Source organism: Garra rufa, chromosome 24, assembly GCF_049309525.1.
Source record: "Garra rufa chromosome 24, GarRuf1.0, whole genome shotgun sequence".
Classification (NCBI taxonomy): domain Eukaryota; kingdom Metazoa; phylum Chordata; class Actinopteri; order Cypriniformes; family Cyprinidae; genus Garra; species Garra rufa.
Window position 1 is genome coordinate 34,830,489 of NC_133384.1, and position 21,891 is coordinate 34,852,379.

Sequence of the window (21,891 nt, forward strand, 5' to 3'; positions counted from 1 at the left end):
TGTTTAATGGAATAACAATGTATTTTTCACAAATTACTATAAATATGGGCCAGTATATCCAAGAAAATCATATTATTTATTTATTAATTATTTTGTTGTTACTCCAGTAAGTGTCAAATAAAGCTTTATCAGCATAGCTGATTAATATTTACAGTAACGGAAAAAGTAGACAAACAAGAAAGAAAAGAAAAACGAGGGAAATGCGCGGTAGAGGGCGCTCCATTTGGGCTCCAACCGGAAGTGTGTAGCGGTGACAGTTTCTTTGGATGGAATGGGGCTAGCCAGAAACTAGCACTGAGCTTTGAATTGAATTTGAAGTTTGCAGAAAAGATAGCCACATCTTGTCAGAGCGTTCAATAGAGAACGGAGTGAAATGAAACGCGATGTCCGGATACTGCTGTTGGGGGAACGTAAGATATCACTGTTTTGAGTATCAAGGGAATTAAATGTGACAGTTTAATGAAAGTTAGCACGATTAGAGAGCGCTAACCCTCAACCTTGAGCTCCTGCAGAAATGATCTGCACGGAATTCTTGAATTAACGATACATTTAGTGCTTAAATGATAAATTCATTCAGGTTTTTTTTGCTATCGTGCAAAATCAAAACACGAAAATGAACTTTATTGTCAAGTGAGTAAGTTGTTCGCACAGATTCAAGGCTAATGACAGTTCAGTCAAACTCTAGAAGTTTAATTAACGTTATATATCCTTTAATTAGATACCTGTTTTATTCAGTATACATTTGCATGTGATAGAAATCCAGATAAATGCGTTTTTAAACGTTTGTATTTAGACAGTACTATATTTATTGATGCACTTTGATATTTGATTTAAGCAGAGTAGTTTTGCTCACCCTGACAGATTTATTATTTTTATTATTTTTTTGTATATTATTTATTTTTTGTGTATATTAATGGCAAAATCTGTTCATTGATTGTTCAGCTGGTGATTGATAATGAAGGTGTTGACATGGTAACTATCAAGGTGTGGAGTTTGTGCCTAGTTAAACATCAAATGGACCTGAAGAGTAAACAGATCCTCCAGCACTTGTGACAGAATGCACGTATTCATAGAGAAATGCCAACCTGTCTGATAATGTCTGTGGATGTAGATACTGTATATCCTTCAGAAAGCATTCTAATATGCTGATTTGCTGCTCATTTCTTATTATTAATAATGTTGAAAACAGTTGTGCTGCTTCTTATTTTAACTTTTAACATTATAAATGTCTTTAAAGACATTTTTGACCAATTTGACACTACCTTGCAGAATAAAAGTATTCTTAAATAATAAAGGATCATGTGACACTGAAGACTGGAGTAATGATGCTGAAAATCACAGGAATAAATTACACTTTGCAAGATATTAAAATCGATTCGAAAGTAGTTGTTTGAAATTGTAATAATTTTACTATTTTTACTGTATTTTTAACCAAATAAATGCAGCCATGGTGGGCATATATGATAACTTGAATTACACTACCAGTCAAAAGCTTTTGAACAGTAAGATTTTTGATGTTTTTTGAAAGAAGTCTCTTCTACTTACCAAGCTTGCATTTATTTGATCCAAAGTACAGCAAAAGCAGTAAAATTTTAATAAGAATAACTGTTTTATATTTGGATAAATGTTAAAATGTAATTTATTCCTGTGATCAAAGCTGGATTTTCAGCATCATTACTCCAGTCTTCAGTGTCACAGAATTTTGATGTTCTGATTTGCTGTTCAAGAAACATTATTATTATTATTATTATTATCATCATCAGCATTTACCTGAAATAAAAAGTTTTTGTAACGTTATTCTCTACCTTCAAAATCTTGGATTTTTTGGGGGAAAGAAATTAAAGAAATTAATGCTTTTATTTAGCAAGGCTGCTTTAAATTGATCAAAAGTGATGATAAAGACATTTATAATGTTACAAAATATTTCTATTTCAGATATTCTTCTGAACTTTCTATTCATCAAAGAAACCTGAACAAATTCTACTGAGCTGTTTTCAACATAATTATAATAATAAATGTTTTTGAGCAGCAAATCATAATATTAGAATGATTTCTGAAGGATCATGTGACACTGAAGACTAGAGCAATGATGCTAAAAACTCAGCTTTGAAATCAGGAATAAATTGCATTTTAAAATATATTCAAATAGAAAACAGTTATTTTAAATAGTACAAATATTTCACCATTTTCCTGCTTTTGCTGTACTTTAAATCAAATAAATGCAGGCTTGGTGAGCAGAAGAGACTTCTCTAAAAAACATAAAAAAAAATCTTTTGACTGGTAGTGTAGAGATACAGTGCATATATAGCTGAAGTCTCATTTCTTTTAGCAGGGCACTCGTTTTGTTTCGGCATTAGTGTTAAATTTATTCCATGCCTGCTGTGCTCAAGTCATGCCCTTACTAGTTTGATCTCTTAACTGACCTTTTAAGCTCTTTTGACATACACCTGTCCTGTAGGAGGTGACCAGTTATTTTAGAGAGTGTTTCCTAAACTTGCTTATTATTAGGCTTCATTTTTACCTCAACTCATCATCACAGAAGATTCGGCACTGAAGGATTGGAAACCTTATTATTAGGGATGCACCGAATGTTCGGCAACCAAAGTTATTATGAATAAGCGAAAAGGCAGAAAAAATTATACCGAACAATGACGTGACAAGATCAAATAGAGTGGGTAATGTGGAAGCATTTAAAACTGTCTGAGAAAGTCGCAAAAATCATTACAAGCACAGACAGTGAGATACTGTTTAGTATCACATCGCATGTCCTCCATGAGAAGAGAAAGGGCTGCCCTGGTGAAAAAAACTAGCTCATAGCTGGAAGGCAGTCTGGTTTTAGAGGGGTTTTGTCCACTTTTCCAGGCTGGGAAACCACCAGCTAAAACCAGCCACTTCCATCTTAAACCAGCTAAGACCAGCCAACCAGCCTAGGCTGGTATTAGCTGATTTTTCAGCAGGGTGATTACTGTATGATGACTGAAATCACAAAATAGTAGTGCTGAGGTCTTCTTGCGGGTTTCCACTAAAATAAAAGTCAACATTCATAAATGTTAGCAATGTATTTTTACTGTTGTTCTGTAAAATAAAATAAAAAAGTAAGACAAAAATAATGATAACAATCATAAACAGCTCTATTAATACATTTATTATAACATTTTCCTTTGCTAAGCAAGGCTGCTTTTATTTGTACATTATAAACACATGCCTGATTCAAGACGGGGGTCTTAAAAATGGCCAAAGAATATTATTTTACTAACTTATTAATTTTTACGTTAAATTGTGCTTTGTTGGTAGGCTATAATGTATATTAGAATGTTAAAAATGTTCAGTGTTAAGTAAATATTTTTAAGTTGTTTTGTAAATTTTTTGTTGTTGTTGAAAATCAAGACAAAACTGTAAAAAAGCACATTTGGTTATTTTATTCCTGCAATAGTGAAAAAAATTGGCGTAAATGTGGGGGAAAAAACACACGTAAAACTGTGTTCGATAATTGGCTTTCGGCCCAGTGTTTAATTTTGTTCAGCTTCGGCCAAGAATTTTCATTTTGGTGCAGCCCTACTTATTATAAAACTGGAAACCAAATGAACACCGCATTTGTGATTGCGGTGCAGCCGCTGATCATGTGACTTTTCACAAGTCAAAATCTGGAGACAAATGAACTGTGGGAATATGTTTTTGAGATTCATTATTATTCTATCCTTTGTTTTCCCTGTAGCCAAAGTGGGAAAGACCTCTCTCATCATGTCTCTGGTTGGAGAGGAGTTTCCCGAGCAGGTGAGTGAGTTTACCCATGAGCCTCTTTGGTGTGTGTTTGACTGATGCGGTAAGAGGAAGCTCGTGTGTTTGTTCCATCAGGTTCCTCTCCGGGCGGAGGAGATCACCATACCGGCCGACGTCACGCCTGAGAAAGTGCCCACACATATAGTCGACTATTCAGGTGTGCTTGTTTGTATTGAGTGGAGTAATATTTGCTATTTGCTCTGTAGTGTTTTATTAATACTTAATGTCTCCTTACAGAAACTGAACAGACTGATGAAGTGCTGAGGGAGGAAATCGTAAAGGTGAGACATTTACGAATCGTGTGTGTGTATAACAAGACATAAATCACATTTCTTTTATGTTAATCTTAGTTTTTGTCCTAACCAGCTGCAGCTATGGGTAATTTATACTTTTATTTTTTATTTTTGTGTGTCTCTTCTGCTCACCAAGGCTGCATTTATTTGCCCAAAAATACAGTAAAAACAGTAAAATTGTTGAATATTATTACGATTTAAAATAGCTGTTTTTTATGTGAATATATTTTAAAATTATTTCTGTGATCAAACCTGAATTTTCAGCATCATTACTCCAGTCTTCAGTATCACACGATCCTTCACAAATCATTCTAATATGCTGATTTGCTTCTCAAGAAACATGTCTGATTATTGTCAATGCTAAAAAAAAGTTGCGCTGCTTATATTTTTTGGAAACCATGATTATATATTTGTTTTCAGGATTCTTTTGATGAATAGAAAGTTCAAAAGAAAAACATTTATCTGAAATGGGAATTATAAGTGTCACTTTTCATCAATTTAATCTGTCATTGCTGAGTAAACTGTATTAATTATTAGTTAAATAATGGATTTTATTTTATTTTGATGTTAAAGGAACACTCCACATTTTTTGGAAATAGGCGCAATAAATGCAAACTACCAGTCAGAATTTTAAAAAGATTTTTAATCTTTTCTCTTCTGCTCACCAAGCCTGCATTTATTTGATCCGAAGTAAAGCAAAAATATTTTTACTATTTAAAATAACTGCTTTCTATTTGAATATTTTAAAATGTAATTTATTACTGTGATCAAAGCTGAATTTGCAGCATCATTACTATTATATATATATATATATATATATATATATATATATATATATATATATATATATATATATACATACAGTAGTGTATATATTAATTTATGAATATATATGAAGTTTATATAATAATAATTATTGATTGTTTTCTCATTTGTAGGCCAATGTCGTGTGTGTGGTTTATGACGTCACACAAGAGGAAACCATTGACAAGGTATCAGTTTAACATGATCAGTAGATTTTTATCGTATATTTTTCTCTGAACTGTTTTTATCCTTGTCTTATCTCTCAGATCAGGACGAAATGGATTCCTCTGGTGAACGGTGGTGCTGAAAAAGGAAGCAAGTATGTTTTTAGATTCTGTTCTTATATATGTGCATCTGAATTTCTTATAAGATCTATATAAAATGTCTGTTTTTGATGTCATAGGATTCCCATCATCCTTGTGGGCAACAAGTCCGACCTTCGCTCCGGCAGCTCAATGGAAACCATCCTGCCTATCATGAACCAGTTTTCAGAGATTGAGACCTGCGTAGAGGTTCGAACCACTGACCACACACAAAAAAACTCATTTCTTATCATTCATATCTTCTCAAGGGACAATACTATAGAAATGAAACTTGGATATATTTTAGAGTAGTCAATGTGCAGCTTGTGTAGCAGTATAGATTTACTGTCCTCTGAAAATAACTCAACATAAAGTCATTATTGTCTAAATAGCTGGCAACAAAAGTGAGTACACCCTAAGTGTCAATATATTGTGTCAGCACCATTGTTATCTGGCACTGCCGTAATCATCCTGGGCATGGAATTGACCAGAGCTGCACAGGAGCTGCTGGATGTTAGACACATGGTGCTTCTGCACCTAACGCTTGAGGATGCCCCACAGGTGCTTAATAGTGTTCAGGTCTGGAGACATACTTGGCCACCCCATCACCTTTACCTTCAGCTTCCTCAGCAAGGCAGTTGTCATCTTGGTGGTGCGTTTGGGGTCGTTATCATGTTGGAAAACTGTGTAGTTTCTGGAGAGAAGGCATCATGTTCTGCTTCAGACTGTACAGCACATAATGGAATCCCATGTTTCCCTCAATGAACTGCAGCTCCCCAGTACCAGCAGCACTCATGCAGCCCCAGACCATGATGCTTGACTGTAGGCAAGACACGGTTTTCTTGGTACTCCTCACCAGGGCATCACCACACATGCTGGACACCATCTGAGCCAAACAGTTTATCTTATAGTCTCATCAGACCACAGGACATGGTTCCAGTAATTCACGCTCTTGGTTGTCTTCAGCAAACTGTTTGCGGGCTTTCTTGTGAGCCAGCATCAGATGAGGCTTCCTTCTGGGACGACTCCTATGCAAACCGACTTGTTTCAGTGTGCGGCGTATGGTCTGAGCACTGACAAGCTGACCTTCTACCTCTGCAAACTTTTAAAGCAATGCTGGCAGCACTCATGCATCTGTTTTTTTGAAGTCTGATGCACAGAACGAGTGCTCAACTTGCCCTGTTCCTAATGGAACCCATCTTGGATAACCTCTGTATGACCCTGACCACTGTAGTGCAACTCGGTTTCAGGGTGTTTCTGAACCTCTAATAGCCTTGGCCATCTTTGTGGAAAGCAACAATTCTAATTCTCAAATCCTCAGAGAGTTCTTTGTCATGAGATGCCATGATGAACATCCAGTGGTCAGTATGAGAGAACTTTACCTGCTCTAATACAAGATACACAACTTTGCATGAGGCTGTGCATGGTTAAACAACACACTGCTGTTATCACTTAGGGTGTACTCACTTTTGGTGCCAGCTATTTTGACAATAATGACTTTATGCTGAGTTATTTTCAGAGGACAGTAAATCTATACTGCTATACAAGCTGCACATTGACTACTTAAAAATAAGTTTAAGTTTCATTTCTATAGTATTGTCCCTTGAGAAGATATACTAAAATGGTTGCTGAAATGTGAGGGGTGTACTCCGTTTTGTGAGATACTGTATTCTATATACAGTATATTTAGTTTTCTCCTGTAGTCAACATCAAAAATTATTCGCAATAAAAAATCGTACATTTTTCATGACTATTTTTCACCCTTTCTCTGATCTGACGGTTTTTGCTGCTGTACCTTTAAGAATTGGCTGAACTGTAATTGGCTGAACTCTTTGTACTGCCATGTTCTTTTGAATGTTGTTTGTTAAAACATTTCTGAACGAGTCATTTTAATCATCGGTTTATTTAGCAAACTGAAGACAATGTTTGACTTTGTGAATGTTATGGTTTGGCTATAATGGAAATGTATTTCAAAAGAGCAAAGTGGTTACTAATGATGTACTGAATACTGAACATGGCTCTTTTTGAAAACCTACTGAGCTTGATAGTATCTTTTAGCTTAGGTGGCAAAAAATTCTGTTAATGAATATATGATGTAATATATAAGGTTATATGATGATGTGTTTGTGTGTGCAGTGCTCAGCTAAGAATCTGAAGAATATTTCGGAGCTCTTTTATTACGCCCAGAAGGCCGTTTTACACCCGACTGCTCCGCTCTACGACCCTGAGGACAAACAGGTACACGCACACACTGCTACATCTCTGCCTGGCTTCATCTTAGGGGTGGGCGATATGACCTAAAATTAATATCACGGTATTTTTCATCTTTTGAACGGTGCCGGTATAATATCACGGTATTACTTTTTTTGGTACATTTTCGGAGAAGTAGCCTGTCCTGTCCATTTAGTATGTGAATAAAGTTAATCTTTTCATAATATAATAAGTATATGGTAGGTATCCTTATCAAAAAGAGACATGGGAGAGTATTATGCATTCTCAACATATTTATTTTGCAAAAAACCTAAAGATCTTACTTAACAGTGTACAACAAAACAAAAATTATTTTTTTTAAATTTAATTTCTGCAATATTTAAAACCTTTAAATAACTGGGGGAAATCAACCCATGGCAACAGTTTAAAAGTAGACCAATTCTGTGGGGAAAAACGCGGACTTGGCAACCCTGCATCCAACATGAGCTGCTGGAGTTAATGTCTTTGCACACGTGAGTACGAAATTTTCGTCCGACATTTTTGCACGTTAAAAAAAATACAGGTAATGTTAATCGAGTTTACACACTGCCTCTGAAACTTTCATCCGTCATAAAAAAATTTGGATCATGTTTGATGTTCTGCATTTTCACATCCATAATAAGCATTTTGATAAGGATGGCGAATATGAGAAAACTAAAAAAAAAACACATACGAAAATCGGACTCAGTATACAATGACCTTTAGATTTGAACGATCACGGGTCGAAAGTAAAGAGAGATGACAAAAATAGACTGGAGGATTTGTTGCAATCTTGTACTCACTGACAAATATCTATTATAAGATGTGCTGCTCCCTTTACAAAATCGAAAGTAAACGTAAACAGGCCGGTCGCGTTCGCCTCGCGCCTGCTCAATTTGTGATCCGCTGTGTAAATCCTTTGGCCGGCCGACCGGGAAAAGTCCCGGTCGTCCCGATTGCCACTCCGCCCCTGGTATAGGCTACAGGGCCGACCTTTCTTCACGATGTTTCACCAGCCGTTTAATGGCCACTCCCCTTTTACCTACCACCTGCAAAGCTGATACGAATATGTTTTACTTTTTTATTTACAACAAGAAGGACAGGTATTCAGACCACAACTGAACGTTTGAAGAAAATTTAATGTTTTAAATATACCGGTATTGACGGTATTAGAAAATCCATGTCGTGGCGCTATCTCACACCGGTGATGACTATGACACCGGTGTACCGCCCACCCCTACTTCATCTTATGAGTTCATATGAAATTTCTGTTTTTTGTGTGTTGTGTGTAGCTGAAGCCGCAGTGTGTTCGAGCTTTGAGTCGGATCTTCAGCATTTCTGATCAGGATAACGATCACATACTCAGTGACGCCGAACTCAACTGCTTTCAGGTCAGCAGGCAAAAAAATAAATTATATCTTTATTTAAATGAATTACCTTTTTTAATGTGGCCAATTACGCACTAAAATGGAAAATACGGCAGAAAATTATTTAAGGCAGGATTTTAGAATAATTTTAACAGATCAAACATGTGAAACTTACTCGGCATATTTTCCATGTCTATCTGACAGCCAAAAAGATATTTAAAAAGTAACACAAGTTATTAAAGTAAGGTGAAAGATAATAAAAAATATATATTTCTAATTAATATTTTATTATGTACAGTTGCTTTGAGGTCTTTATTAAGAATGTTAAATGGGTTAAATTGTAAATAATTTAGTGTTGTTTCTAGTCTTCAAGTGATAGTATCGCTATTTTGAATGAGATTTTATTATTAGATTTACAGGTTTTAATTATAGTTTATTTTGTAGGAATTTTGTTGTTCAGTTAATTAATTGTAGACTTTTAGCTTTATTTATAATAGTGACATTTTTTTTAATTAGTTGACGGTACCAATTTTAGTAGGTTTGAGATATATATTAATAAGAGTTTTTTGTAATATTTCTACTTAGCTTTAAGTTTAACATTATTATTATTATTATTATTATTTTATTTTTATTTCTTTAATCTTAACTTATTTCAGTTAATTTCCCAATGTAATATTTCCAATTTTCAGAGTTTTTATTTTTATTTTTTTTATAAATAAATAAACTAATTCATTCATTCATTGTGCATTTTTTTCTATTAACGAAAAGGTTTTTTTAAAAATAGTTTTAGTTGACAGTAACAATTGTAGTAGGTTTGATATACATTTTGTTATTGGAATTATAAGATAATTATTGTATAATTAGAATTAGAAAATTATATTTATTAAAGAAATTATTTTATATATATTTATTTATTTATTTATATATATATATATATATATATATATATATATATAATTTTTTTTTTTTTTTTTGTATTATATGAATTATTAATGTTTTAATGCTTTTAATGGAATTACAATGTATTTTCCACAAATTACTACACATATGCACCAGTATATCCAAGGTAATCATATTCAGTAAAAAGGCATAGTCAAAAAAGCTTTATTAGTGTAGCTTTTTTTATATTGTGTACAGTGTACATATAATGGGAAATGTAGATAAGAAAGAAAGAAAAAATGAGGGAAATGCACAGTAGAGGGCGCTCCAGTAATATACATATTTCCCATAATTAAAAAATTAAAACATTGTAGTTCATTACATTCATTCTCCACACTGATTGTCCTATGTAGCATTGTGTGATTACTTATAATTTGTAAATATTATCTAAAAATTAACTAAACACATTTATTGAAATAATATGCATAAACATACTATTGATTTGAATGGGAATTTGTGTGTTTGTAGAAATTGTGTTTTGGGAACCCACTAGCGCCTCAGGCTCTAGAAGACGTGAAAACAGTTGTGTGGAAGAACACCAGTGATGGAGTCCAGGACAATGGACTCACACTCAATGGTAACGCATATTACACAAATATTCTTAGTCCTTGGGCCTAAGCCGTAAATTATGATGATCACCAACTCTTCCACATCTGTTTTTGTGTATTTCCATAGGTTTTTTGTTCTTGAACACTCTCTTTATCCAGAGAGGGCGTCATGAAACCACCTGGACCATCCTGCGTAAATTCGGCTACGATGACACGCTTGAGTTGACCGACGACTACCTCTACCCACCGTACGTCTGTGCATGTAAAAGCATGAGATTGCATGAACAGAAACCAGTATTTAAGTGACTTATATATGTGTGCTTGCAGATTACGAGTATCGGTGGGTTGCACGACGGAGCTGAATCATCTGGGCCATCAGTTCCTCCAGAAGCTGTTTGATAAGTATGACGAGGTGAGCTCCCGCATCTGATCCTCTAATGAACTTTACGTGCTTGGAGATTCGTCGAGCTGATGATTGCCTCTCTGTTCCTGCAGGATAAGGATTCAGCTCTCTCTCCCGCAGAGCTGAAGAATCTGTTTAGTGTTTTACCCTACATGCCCTGGGGCCCGGAGGTGTACAGTAACGTCTCCCTATCAGACGACAGCTACATCTCACAGCACGGGTACTTCTGCCAGTGGATGTGAGTCAGAGTTTAAACCGTGCAGTACACATTGAAATAGACCATTTTTCTAACTGAGAGTCACTTTTATGTCAAAAACAATCATATTTTGTTTATTTCTGATTCTTTTCTGGTAGGTACTAGAACACATTTCCCCTTTTGATTCAATTCTGATTTGTTTCAAATATTAAATCAAAAGGAGCAGATCAAAAGAGTCTTTGTTTGTGAATCAGAGACTGGTTGCTCTGAATGTTTATGATGCACTCAAAAAAATGTTCATGAAAGTCATTTGTGAATCGGACGATAACGGCTTTATAGGAGTCATTTTATTGTGAATCAGACTACAATGGTTGCAGTGTAATTTATGATTCTCTTAAAACCCGTTAATAAGAGTAGTTTGTAAATCAGACTACACTGGTTGTGTCATGTTTATGATTCACTAAAAGGACTGGTTCATAAGAGTCACTTAATTATGAATCAGACTAAACTGGTTCTGTCATATGTTTATGATTCACTAAAAGTACTGATTCATAAGATTTGTTTGTTTATGATCAGTGTAGAATCATTGTGCCATATGTTTATGATTCACATTTATGAATCAGACTAAACTGGTTGTGTTGTATGTTTATGATTCACTAAAAAGTACTGATTCATAGGAGTTATTTGTTTGTGAATCAGACTAAACTGATTGTGCCGTATGTTTATGATTCACATTTATGAATCAGACTAAACTGGTTGTGTCATATGTTTATGATTCACTAAAAGTACTGATTCATAAGATTTGTTTGTTTGTGAATCAGACTACACTGGTTGTGCCGTATGTTAATGATTCATATTTACAGACTAAACTGGTTGTGCCGTATGTTAATGATTCATATTTATGAATCAGACTATACTGGTTGTGCCTTGTGTTTATGATTCACTAAAAGTACTGATTCATAAGATTTGTTTGTTTGTGAATCAGACTACACTGGTTGTGCCGTATGTTAATGATTCATATTTACAGACTAAACTGGTTGTGCCGTATGTTAATGATTCATATTTATGAATCAGACTATACTGGTTGTGCCTTGTGTTTATGATTCACTAAAAGTACTGATTCATAAGATTTGCTTGTTTGTGAATCAGACTACACTGGTTGTGCCGTATGTTAATGATTCATATTTACAGACTAAACTGGTTGTGCCGTATGTTTATGATTCATATTTACAGACTAAACTGGTTGTGCCGTATGTTAATGATTCATATTTATGAATCAGACTATACTGGTTGTGCCTTGTGTTTATGATTCACTAAAAGTACTGATTCATAAGATTTGTTTGTTTCAGGGTTTCCGCGGGGTCTTAAAAAGTCTTAAAAAGTCTAAAATTTAAAAATCAAAATTTTAGGCCTTAAAAAGTCTTAAATTCGCTGTTCTAGGTCTTAAATAATTTTACACAGGTCTTATTTTTCCGATGTCCATGTAACGCTACCTCTAATGCTCATTTAAATTCTCTTTTTGTTGTTTCCGTGGTGTTGTAGTTCTTTATTTCACTATTCCAAATATAATTTGCTGTATTTAAACTACAAATGAGACCAGCATGCAATAGCCAATCAGCTTTCTGTTATTGCCGCGAGTCTCTCTCGGATTGTACCGCAGAAGTAAAATGGATTTAACTTTTTAGCTATGGGGAAGTGCAAGTTTAGCGATACTTAGCTTGAAAAAAACTGAATATAGGGCTTGGCTAAGGCCAGTTGCTAACAACTAGATTTTTTTCTCCCTCTGTGGAAGTTACTGCGTCTTCAGAATCGCAGTAGCAGAATACAGGTCAAACTACCTTTTTCTGTATATAATGTTATCAATAATAATAAGAAATATAGGTCGAGCTAGCTGACCGCCAGCATTCGAGATACTTTTAAAATGTTTTTTTTTTACTTGCCCGACCGAACAAACCGCCTGATTAAAACTGAAGTGACAAAAACAACTAGTGAAGCATCCAACGGCAAGAAAGATTCATATTTTAATACATTAAACGTAAACAGAAATTGATAATGGATATGTGTGTATTTCTGGTCTATTTGTGACATACTTTAAAACAAATGAATGTAACAGCACTCTAAAGAAACACACTGAGGTAAAAATTTAAAATGTATAGTTTATTTATAACATGATATAGTTCAGTAATATACCAAGTGAGCTTTTTGCTAAAAATTCTCACAATTACAAATGTTACATTAATTTTAGCTCAATAAAAAAGTAGTTAGTCAAGTAGTTACTTACATATTAGACAATATGCAACATTAGCAGAAGCATTCTCCTAGCAACGTTTTGCTATGATTCAGCGTTTTGCTCGAATCAGTTGAAATAACTCGCTCATGAAGTGACTTACCGCCACCTGCTGGTAGTTTAGTGTGTTTAAAAGTATGCCTCCACACCCAACATTTCTAATGTATATATTTATAAATCAATAAATGTATTTAAAACATTAATCTCACTTTTAATTTTGCAGTGTAAATTATGTAATCTCACTGTTAACAGCCATTTAGAATTTATTGATAAATTCATAAAATAAATTTCAAAGGTAATGCATACATTTCAAAAGTAAAAAAAAAAAAGGCATTTATAAAGGTAAATCAAATATGCAGATTTACGATGTAAAAGCTAATTTTTTTTTTTACATCAGATATTTCTAGTGGTACTTTTATGGGGATATTTTGTGTGGAATAGTATCTGCTGATATGAAAAGTTCACTGTATATCGTAGTAATAAATTTAATTTATGACAGCCATGAAATTGCGTTTACTTTTTACATTAAACACATTAAATATTACATATATGCATGTAATATAATATCTATTTCCATTACAGGTTTCGGTCTTAAATTTCATATAAGGTGGTATTAAAAAGGTCTTAAAAAGTCTTAAATTTCACTTGTTCATATCTGCAGAAACCCTGTTGTTTGTGAATCAGACTACACTGGTTGTGCCGTATGTTAATGATTCATATTTACAGACTAAACTGGTTGTGCCGTATGTTAATGATTCATATTTATGAATCAGACTATACTGGTTGTGCCTTGTGTTTATGATTCACTAAAAGTACTGATTCATAAGATTTGCTTGTTTGTGAATCAGACTACACTGGTTGTGCCGTATGTTAATGATTCATATTTACAGACTAAACTGGTTGTGCCATATGTTTATGATTCATATTTATGAATCAGACTAAACTGGTTGTGTTGTATGTTTATGATTCACTAAAAAGTACTGATTCATAAGAGTTATTTGTTTGTGAATCAGACTACACTGGTTGTGCCGTATGTTAATGATTCATATTTATGAATCAGACTGTACTGGTTGTGCCTTGTGTTTATGATTCACTAAAAGGACTGGTTCATAAGAGTCACTTATTTATGAATCAGACTAAACTGATTGTGTCATATGTTTATGATTCACTAAAAGTACTGATTCATAAGAGTTATTTGTTTGTGAATCAGTCTACACTGGTTGTGCTGAATGTTTATGATTCATATTTATGAATCAGACTAAACTGATTGTGTCATATGTTTATGATTCACTAAAAGTACTGATTCATAAGAGTTATTTGTTTGTGAATCAGTCTACACTGGTTGTGCCGTATGTTAATGATTCATATTTATGAATCAGACTAAACTGGTTGTGTTGTATGTTTATGATTCACTAAAAGGACTGATTCATAAGAGTTATTTGTTTATGAATCAGTCTACACTGGTTGTGCCGTATGTTAATGATTAATATTTATGAATCAGACTAAACTGGTTGTGTTGTATGTTTATGATTCACTAAAAGTACTGATTCATAAGAGTTATTTGTTTGTGAATCAGGCTACACTGGTTGTGCCGAATGTTTATGATTCATATTTATGAATCAGACTAAACTGGTTGTGTTGTATGTTTATGATTCACTAAAAAGTACTGATTCATAAGAGTTATTTGTTTGTGAATCAGACTACACTGGTTGTGCCGAATGTTTATGATTCATATTTATGAATCAGACTAAACTGGTTGTGTTGTATGTTTATGATTCACTAAAAAGTACTGATTCATAAGAGTTATTTGTTTGTGAATCAGTCTACACTGGTTGTGCCGTATGTTTATGATTCATATTTATGAATCAGACTAAACTGGTTGTGTTGTATGTTTATGATTCACTAAAAAGTACTGATTCATAAGAGTTATTTGTTTGTGAATCAGTCTACACTGGTTGTGCCGTATGTTAATGATTCATATTTATGAATCAGACTATACTGGTTGTGTCTTGTTTATGATTCACTAAAAGGACTGGTTCATAAGAGTCACTTATTTATGAATCAGACTAAACTGATTGTGCCATATGTTTATGATTCACATTTATGAATCAGACTAAACTGGTTGTGTTGTATGTTTATGATTGACTAAAAGGACAGGTTCATAAAAGTTCTTTGTTTGTGAATCAGGCTACATTGGTTGTTTTGTATGTTTATGATTCACTAAAAGAACCAATTCATAAGATAAATTTATTTGTGAATCAGAAAACACAGGTTGTGCTGTATGATTATGATTCACTAAAAAGAACAAGTTCATAAGAGACATGTGTCCACTCGAGTACAACTCCAGCTGTCTCAGGTGTTCGGTGCCACACTTCCGTGTTGCGACGTCATCAGAGCAATCGTCACGCAGAGTTAACCAACCTGCGTCCTCTGGCCTCTGTTGACTCGACTGCTCCCCCTGTCGCTACTTTCACCAACCAGACTGCAACTTTCATGCTCCTGAACACCCGTTCACTGAATAATAAGGCTGGATTAATACACGACATTATCACTGATAAGAAATTGGAGTTCATGTGCCTGACAGAGACATGGCAAGCTCAGCAGGATTTCCTATCACTCAACCATGCCACACCCCCAGGCTATGTTTACATCCAAAAGCCTCGCTGTCAGGGCCGTGGTGGTGGGTTAGCTGTTATTCACCGCTCTGACATCCTTGTTAAGGAGCTCCCCACAAACTCAGCAACTTTTGAATATATTCATTTTGTGTTGGCTGGGGCTGCACAGCTCCAAGTAGTCCTTGTCTACCGCCCTCCAAAAGCTTCCAACACTTTTCTCTCTGAGTTTTCTGAGTTACTCACAGCTGTCTGCCCCATGTCCCCGTCCACCATCATTATGGGAGATTTTAACATCCATGTGGACTCTAGCAGTTGCCCTTTTGCTGCTGAGTTCCTGTCTCTCCTGGACTGTTTCAATGTGTCACAGCATGTGCAGGGTCCCACACATGTCAAAGGGCATACCTTGGACCTGGTGTGTACCTTCAGCTTAACCCCTGTCCACCTCGAGTGCCTTGACCTCGCTGTTTCGGACCACCATGCCGTCCTGTTCTCTGTACCGATGTCACAACCTAAACTCCGTGCTAAACGAACAATCACATTCAGGAACATCAGGCGCGTGTCCACACCCACATTGTCAAACACGCTTGCAACACACCTTGCCTCGCATCCTGCCTGTCATACTGTAGATGGCCTTGTGGAGCACTACAACACTGCCCTCTCTCTGAGCCTGGATGCAGTAGCCCCTCTGAAGACCCGGTCCATCTCCTTCACCCAGCCAGCTCCTTGGTTCACCCCTGAGCTCCGTCTCATGAAAGCGGCTGGGCGGCGGCTTGAAAGACTGCACAAAAAATCTGGCCTTGTCGTCCACCACGAGATCTTCAAAGACCATGTCAGGGATTACAAAAAGGCTCTCTCTCAGGCCAAAACATCATATTACTCCACTCTCATCAATAATCAACAGAACCACCCCAAGCGTCTTTTCTCAACGATCAACCATCTTCTCCGCCCCCCAGATGCCCCCCAACCCTCTAATGCTGCTGAACTCTGCTCAAAATTCAGCAGGTTTTTTCAGGAAAAGGTGGAAACCATTCATCAGCAGCTTCACCAGACAGGAATTCCATCCATTCCTGCCCATCAACTGCTGGACTTCAACTCAACTGCCTCAGCTCACCCACCACAGTGCTCTCTTTCCTCCTTTGCCGCCCTGGAAAACAACCAAGTCATGGAGCTGGTATCTAAAGCTAAGTCCACCTTCTGCAAGCTGGACCCCATGCCTACTACCTTGGTAAAGGCATGTTTGCCTACCCTGTGCCCTGCCATGGCTAGTATCATCAACACCTCACTGGCACTAGGGGTGGTCCCCACCAGCTTCAAAACTGCTGTGGTGATCCCCACACTGAAAAAGCCTGGCTTGGACCCAGATGACCCCAGCAATCACCGCCCTATATCCAACCTTCCTTTCCTCAGCAAAATTCTGGAAAGAGCTGTGGCTGCTCAGCTACAGCAACACATGTCACACCATGAGCTCTGTGAACCCTTGCAATCTGGCTTCAGACCCCACCATAGCACAGAGACCGCCCTTATCAAAATTATGAATGACCTTCTCACAGCTGCCGATAATGGCCTCATCAGTCTCCTCATCCTCCTGGACTTCTCTGCGGCTTTTGACACTGTCTCCCACGCCATCCTCCTCAACCGCCTTCATGAATATTTAGGACTCACTGACTCTGCTCTCTCCTGGTTTCAGTCTTACCTCTCCGGTAGGAAACAATACATCACCATCAAAGACTCAAACTCAATCCCAGCTCCAGTCAACCATGGTGTGCCCCAGGGATCGGTACTTGGCCCCCTTCTGTTCACCATTTACATGCTCCCCCTTGGTCAAATCATCCGTCACCATGGACTCAGTTTCCACTGCTATGCTGACGACACACAGCTCTACATAAGCACTAAACCCTCGGCTCAGCTTCCTCCCATATCCCTTGTCAACTGCCTGCATGAAATAAAAACTTGGATGACTGCCAATCTACTCAAACTTAACAATAAGAAGACGGAGTTCTTGGTGGTGGCCCCCCCATCACTGGCTAAGAAGGTTGGTGATCTTTCCCTGGTTGTGGATGGCTATACCATCAGGCCATCCCCAGAAGTACGCAACCTTGGTGTCATCCTGGACCCCATACTCTCACTCCAGGCTCATATCAAAACCACCACCAAGTCTGCGTTCTTTCACCTCAAAAACATCTCCAGACTCCGGTCATCACTCTCTGACTCTGTTACTGAAACACTCATCCATGCCTTCATTACATCCCGCTTGGACTACTGCAATGGTGTACTGTATGGTCTGCCCAGTAAGACCCTGGATAGACTGCAGTATGTCCAAAACTCAGCTGCCAGGGTCCTGACACGATCGACGCCATGGCAGCACATCACCCCCACACTCAAGAAGCTTCACTGGCTCCCCGTCAAATCTCGCATTCAATACAAAATCCTGCTCCTAACCTACAAATCACTCCATGGACTTGCACCCCAGTACCTCGCTGATCTCCTCCACCGTTGCTCACAGCCAAGGTCCCTGCGATCCTCTGACAAGGACCAGCTTGCCACTCCTCGCACCAGGCTACGGACTTTTGGTGATAGAGCTTTCTGTGTTTCTGCCCCCACCCTCTGGAACAAACTACCTCTCCACATACGTCATGCCCCCAGACTGCTGTCCTTCAAAAAGCACCTCAAGGCATACTTGTTCACAGAGGCCTTTGGTCTCTAACCCCCCCCCCCCCCCCCCCGACACCAGTTCCCATCCCTTGTAAAGCGGCCTTGGGTTTCTTGAAAGGCGCTATAAAAGTCAAAGTTATTATTATTATTATTATTATGTGTTTGTGAATCAGACTACAGTGATTGCACTGTATGTTTCTGATTCACTTAAAAGAACTAATTCATAAGATTCACTTACTTGTGAATCAGACTACACTGATTGTGCTCTATGTTTTTGATTCACTAAAAAAAGTTCATAAGAGTTGTTTATGATTTACAAAAAAAAAACATGATCATAAGAGTCATATGTTTGTGAATCAGACAACACAGGTTGCACTTTGTTTATGATTCACTAAAAAGTACTGGTTCATAAGAGTCTTTTTTTTGTAAATCATGCTTCACCAGTTTTGCCGTATGTTTATAATTCACAAAAAAAAACTGTTCATAAGCATTGTTTGTTTGAGAATCATACTACGCACGTTATTCTGTATGATTAGGATTTACTAAAAATTTGCAGTGAGTCGTTTGTGAATCATGCTACACGGGTTGTGCTGTATGATTATGATTCACAAAAAAAAAAAAAAAATTCTTGAGTCACTTGTTTGTCAGTCATGCTACACATGATGCGCTGAATGTTTTTTATTCACTTAAAGCTTAAAATTTGTAAGAGTCATTTATTTGTGCATAGTTTTAAGTTGATATTTATGTTTTTAAATTAAATGTGTTATTGAATAAATCTTAGGTTATCTGCTTATCTGGATGTCCACCGGTGTTTGGAGCATCTCGGTTACCTCGGGTATCCCATTCTAATGGAGAGAGAGTCCCAGACCTCCGCCATCACAGGTAATGAGATCCACACACAGACCTGCTTTGAACTCCACATACGTTTGATCAGACAGATACTGATGAGTTTTTCTGTCCTTTTCTATGTATATTAGTAACAAGAGAAAAGACATTAGATCTGGATAAGCGACAGACCCAGCGCACTGTGTTCCTCTGTAAAGTCATTGGTCCACGCGGAACAGGAAAGACTGACTTCCTTCGAGCTTTTCTGGAGCGAAGCACTGAGGTGAGGCAATGATTTGAAAGAAAAACTACCTTACAAAATACTGCATGAAGCCAATCAGAACATATTTGATTGATATTTGGTTAATAAATAAATAAATAAATATACTTTTGTTTAAGATATCTTTGAACATAAAAAAAAAACACACAAAAAATGAAGTCTGCAGTCACATTACAGCCAATCAGAACGTTTAATATATTTTATATTTATTTTTAATGTATTTTTATATACCAATGAGATTTCTGTGAACATAATAATATACATACATACATAAATAAAAACTGCATTCAAATCAGAGCCTATAACATATTTAATGTTTAATATTTTATATATATATATATATATAATTTTTTTTTTACCAATTAAGTATTTATGCACACAATAAATATGCACACAGTCAAATCAGAGCCCATCTGAGCATATTTAATGTTTTATATTTTTGTATAATGTACCAGTTAAATCCATGATTTAATGTTTTTATATTTATTAAAATATATATTATTTATATAAATATATATATTTTTAGATATAGATTTTTTATAGATTTTTATGAACACAATAAATAAAAAGTAAGAACTGCAGTCAAATCAGAGCCAATCAGAACGTATTATGTTTAATATATTTTTTTATTTATTTTTCATATATTTTTATGTACCAATGAGATTTCTATGAACACAAAAAAATAAAGAAAAAAATAAAGACTGCACTTAAAATCAGAGCCAATCAAAACATATGTAATGTTTAATATATATATATATATATATATATAATATATATATATATTAAATATGTGTGTGTGTATATGTAAAAAATATATATATATATATTTCTAATTTTTATATATATATATATATATATATATATATATATATATACCAATGATTTCTATGCACACAAAAAAAGTCTGTGGGCAAATCGGAACATATTTAATGTTTTTTTAATGTTTTTATATACCAATAAGATTTCTATGAACACAAAATAAAAAAAAATTAAAACTGTAGACAAATCAGATCCAATCAGAACATTTTTATGGTTTAATATATTTTTATATTTTTTTTTATATATTTTTATGAACACGGATAAAAAAATAAGAAAATCAGACCAAATCAGAGCATATTTAAGGTTTAATATATATTATTCTTTTATTTATTTGTAATATATTTTTATGTACCAATGAGATTTTTATTAACACAAAAAATAAATAAAAAAATAACAAAAACTGCAGTCAATTTAGAGTCATTCAGAACATATGTAATGTCTTCTATATGTTGTATAAATATAAAATTTGATTTAGTTAGATTTTTATGAACACAATAAATAAAAAAAGAACAGTTGTCAAATCAGAGCCACTTAGACATATTTAATATATTTGTTAGTTATTTTATATATATTTTTATATCTCAATAAATAGAAAAACAAGTTAAAAGTTCAGACAAATCAAAGCCAATTAGAATGCCTTTAATTTGAATGTAGGTTTTATATATCTTTTATATACCAATAAGATTTGTGTGGGGAAAAAAAACTGCAGTCAAATCAGAGCCAGTCAGAACATAATTAATGTTCAATATTTTATTTTTTAAATTATTTAAGTATATTTTTATATACCAATGAAATATAAATTCTCATGAATGCAATAAATTAAAAAAATGTAATAAGGTTCATTTTACACAATGAAAACATACAATGACTAGTTTTTATACTAAAACAAGAGTATTATTATTAATATAGTTATAAAATCGTACTTGTGTTAAGGCAGTATTACTCTAGAAAGAGGTTTTCATGCTTTACTTTTGGTATCTAACCAGATTAAATTGTCTATTAAATATATAAGTTTTTTACAACTCCCAAAAGTCTCTTCCTAGATCTACCAAACATTTACAAAGCTCCTAATGAAGGTATATTTTATTTATTTTCAGAGAAACGAGCGTAACCCCGGCCCCCCCACAATATACGCCATCAACACCGTCTCAATAGCCAATCAGGACAAGTACCTCATCGTAAGTGCCGTCTCAAGCTTTACACAGTCCCTAGTTTATTGTCTCCGGCTTGACCTGCATTTTTAATTTGTCTCAGCTGGAGGAGGTGGATGTGGAAACAGAGTTTCTAAAAGCAGCAGACGCAGCGTGTGATGTGGCGTGTCTCATGTATGATGTCAGCGACCCGGACTCCTTCAACTACTGCGCTAGTATTTATAAGGTACCAAAACAACCTCACATGCTCCAGATGATTTAGTTGTGGAGTAATGTGTGACAAACTCTGACACATGACTCACTCATATTCATTAACCACATTAAAATCACATCAGCCAAATGATTTAATAACCCGTAATGACCTCGCACAACCTGATATCTGTCACTGAATAATATATGAT

General features: G+C 35.4%; 1 protein-coding gene across 1 annotated transcript; it reads left to right on the forward strand.

Moving 5' to 3' along the window:
- The first annotated feature begins 274 nt into the window (after window positions 1-274).
- On the forward strand, window positions 275-21,752 carry LOC141300307 (mitochondrial Rho GTPase 2). Its single transcript, XM_073830623.1, has 17 exons — window positions 275-410; window positions 3,716-3,774; window positions 3,856-3,937; window positions 4,018-4,061; window positions 5,012-5,065; window positions 5,144-5,196; window positions 5,281-5,389; window positions 7,316-7,417; window positions 8,701-8,799; window positions 10,183-10,291; window positions 10,390-10,510; window positions 10,590-10,674; window positions 10,758-10,903; window positions 19,197-19,297; window positions 19,393-19,523; window positions 21,437-21,517; window positions 21,594-21,752. The coding sequence occupies exons 1-17, from the start codon at window positions 374-376 to the stop codon at window positions 21,750-21,752; spliced, it is 1,572 nt and encodes a 523-aa protein (XP_073686724.1). The 5' UTR covers window positions 275-373.
- The last annotated feature ends 139 nt before the right edge of the window (window positions 21,753-21,891 follow it).

Coding starts and splice junctions, on each gene's coding strand:
- LOC141300307 (XM_073830623.1), top strand. CDS start 374: ATGAAACGCGATGTCCGGATACTGCTGTTGGGGGAAC. Junction 7,418..8,700: donor ACGACCCTGAGGACAAACAG/GTACACGCACAC, acceptor TGTTGTGTGTAG/CTGAAGCCGCAGTGTGTTCG. Junction 8,800..10,182: donor CCGAACTCAACTGCTTTCAG/GTCAGCAGGCAA, acceptor GTGTGTTTGTAG/AAATTGTGTTTTGGGAACCC.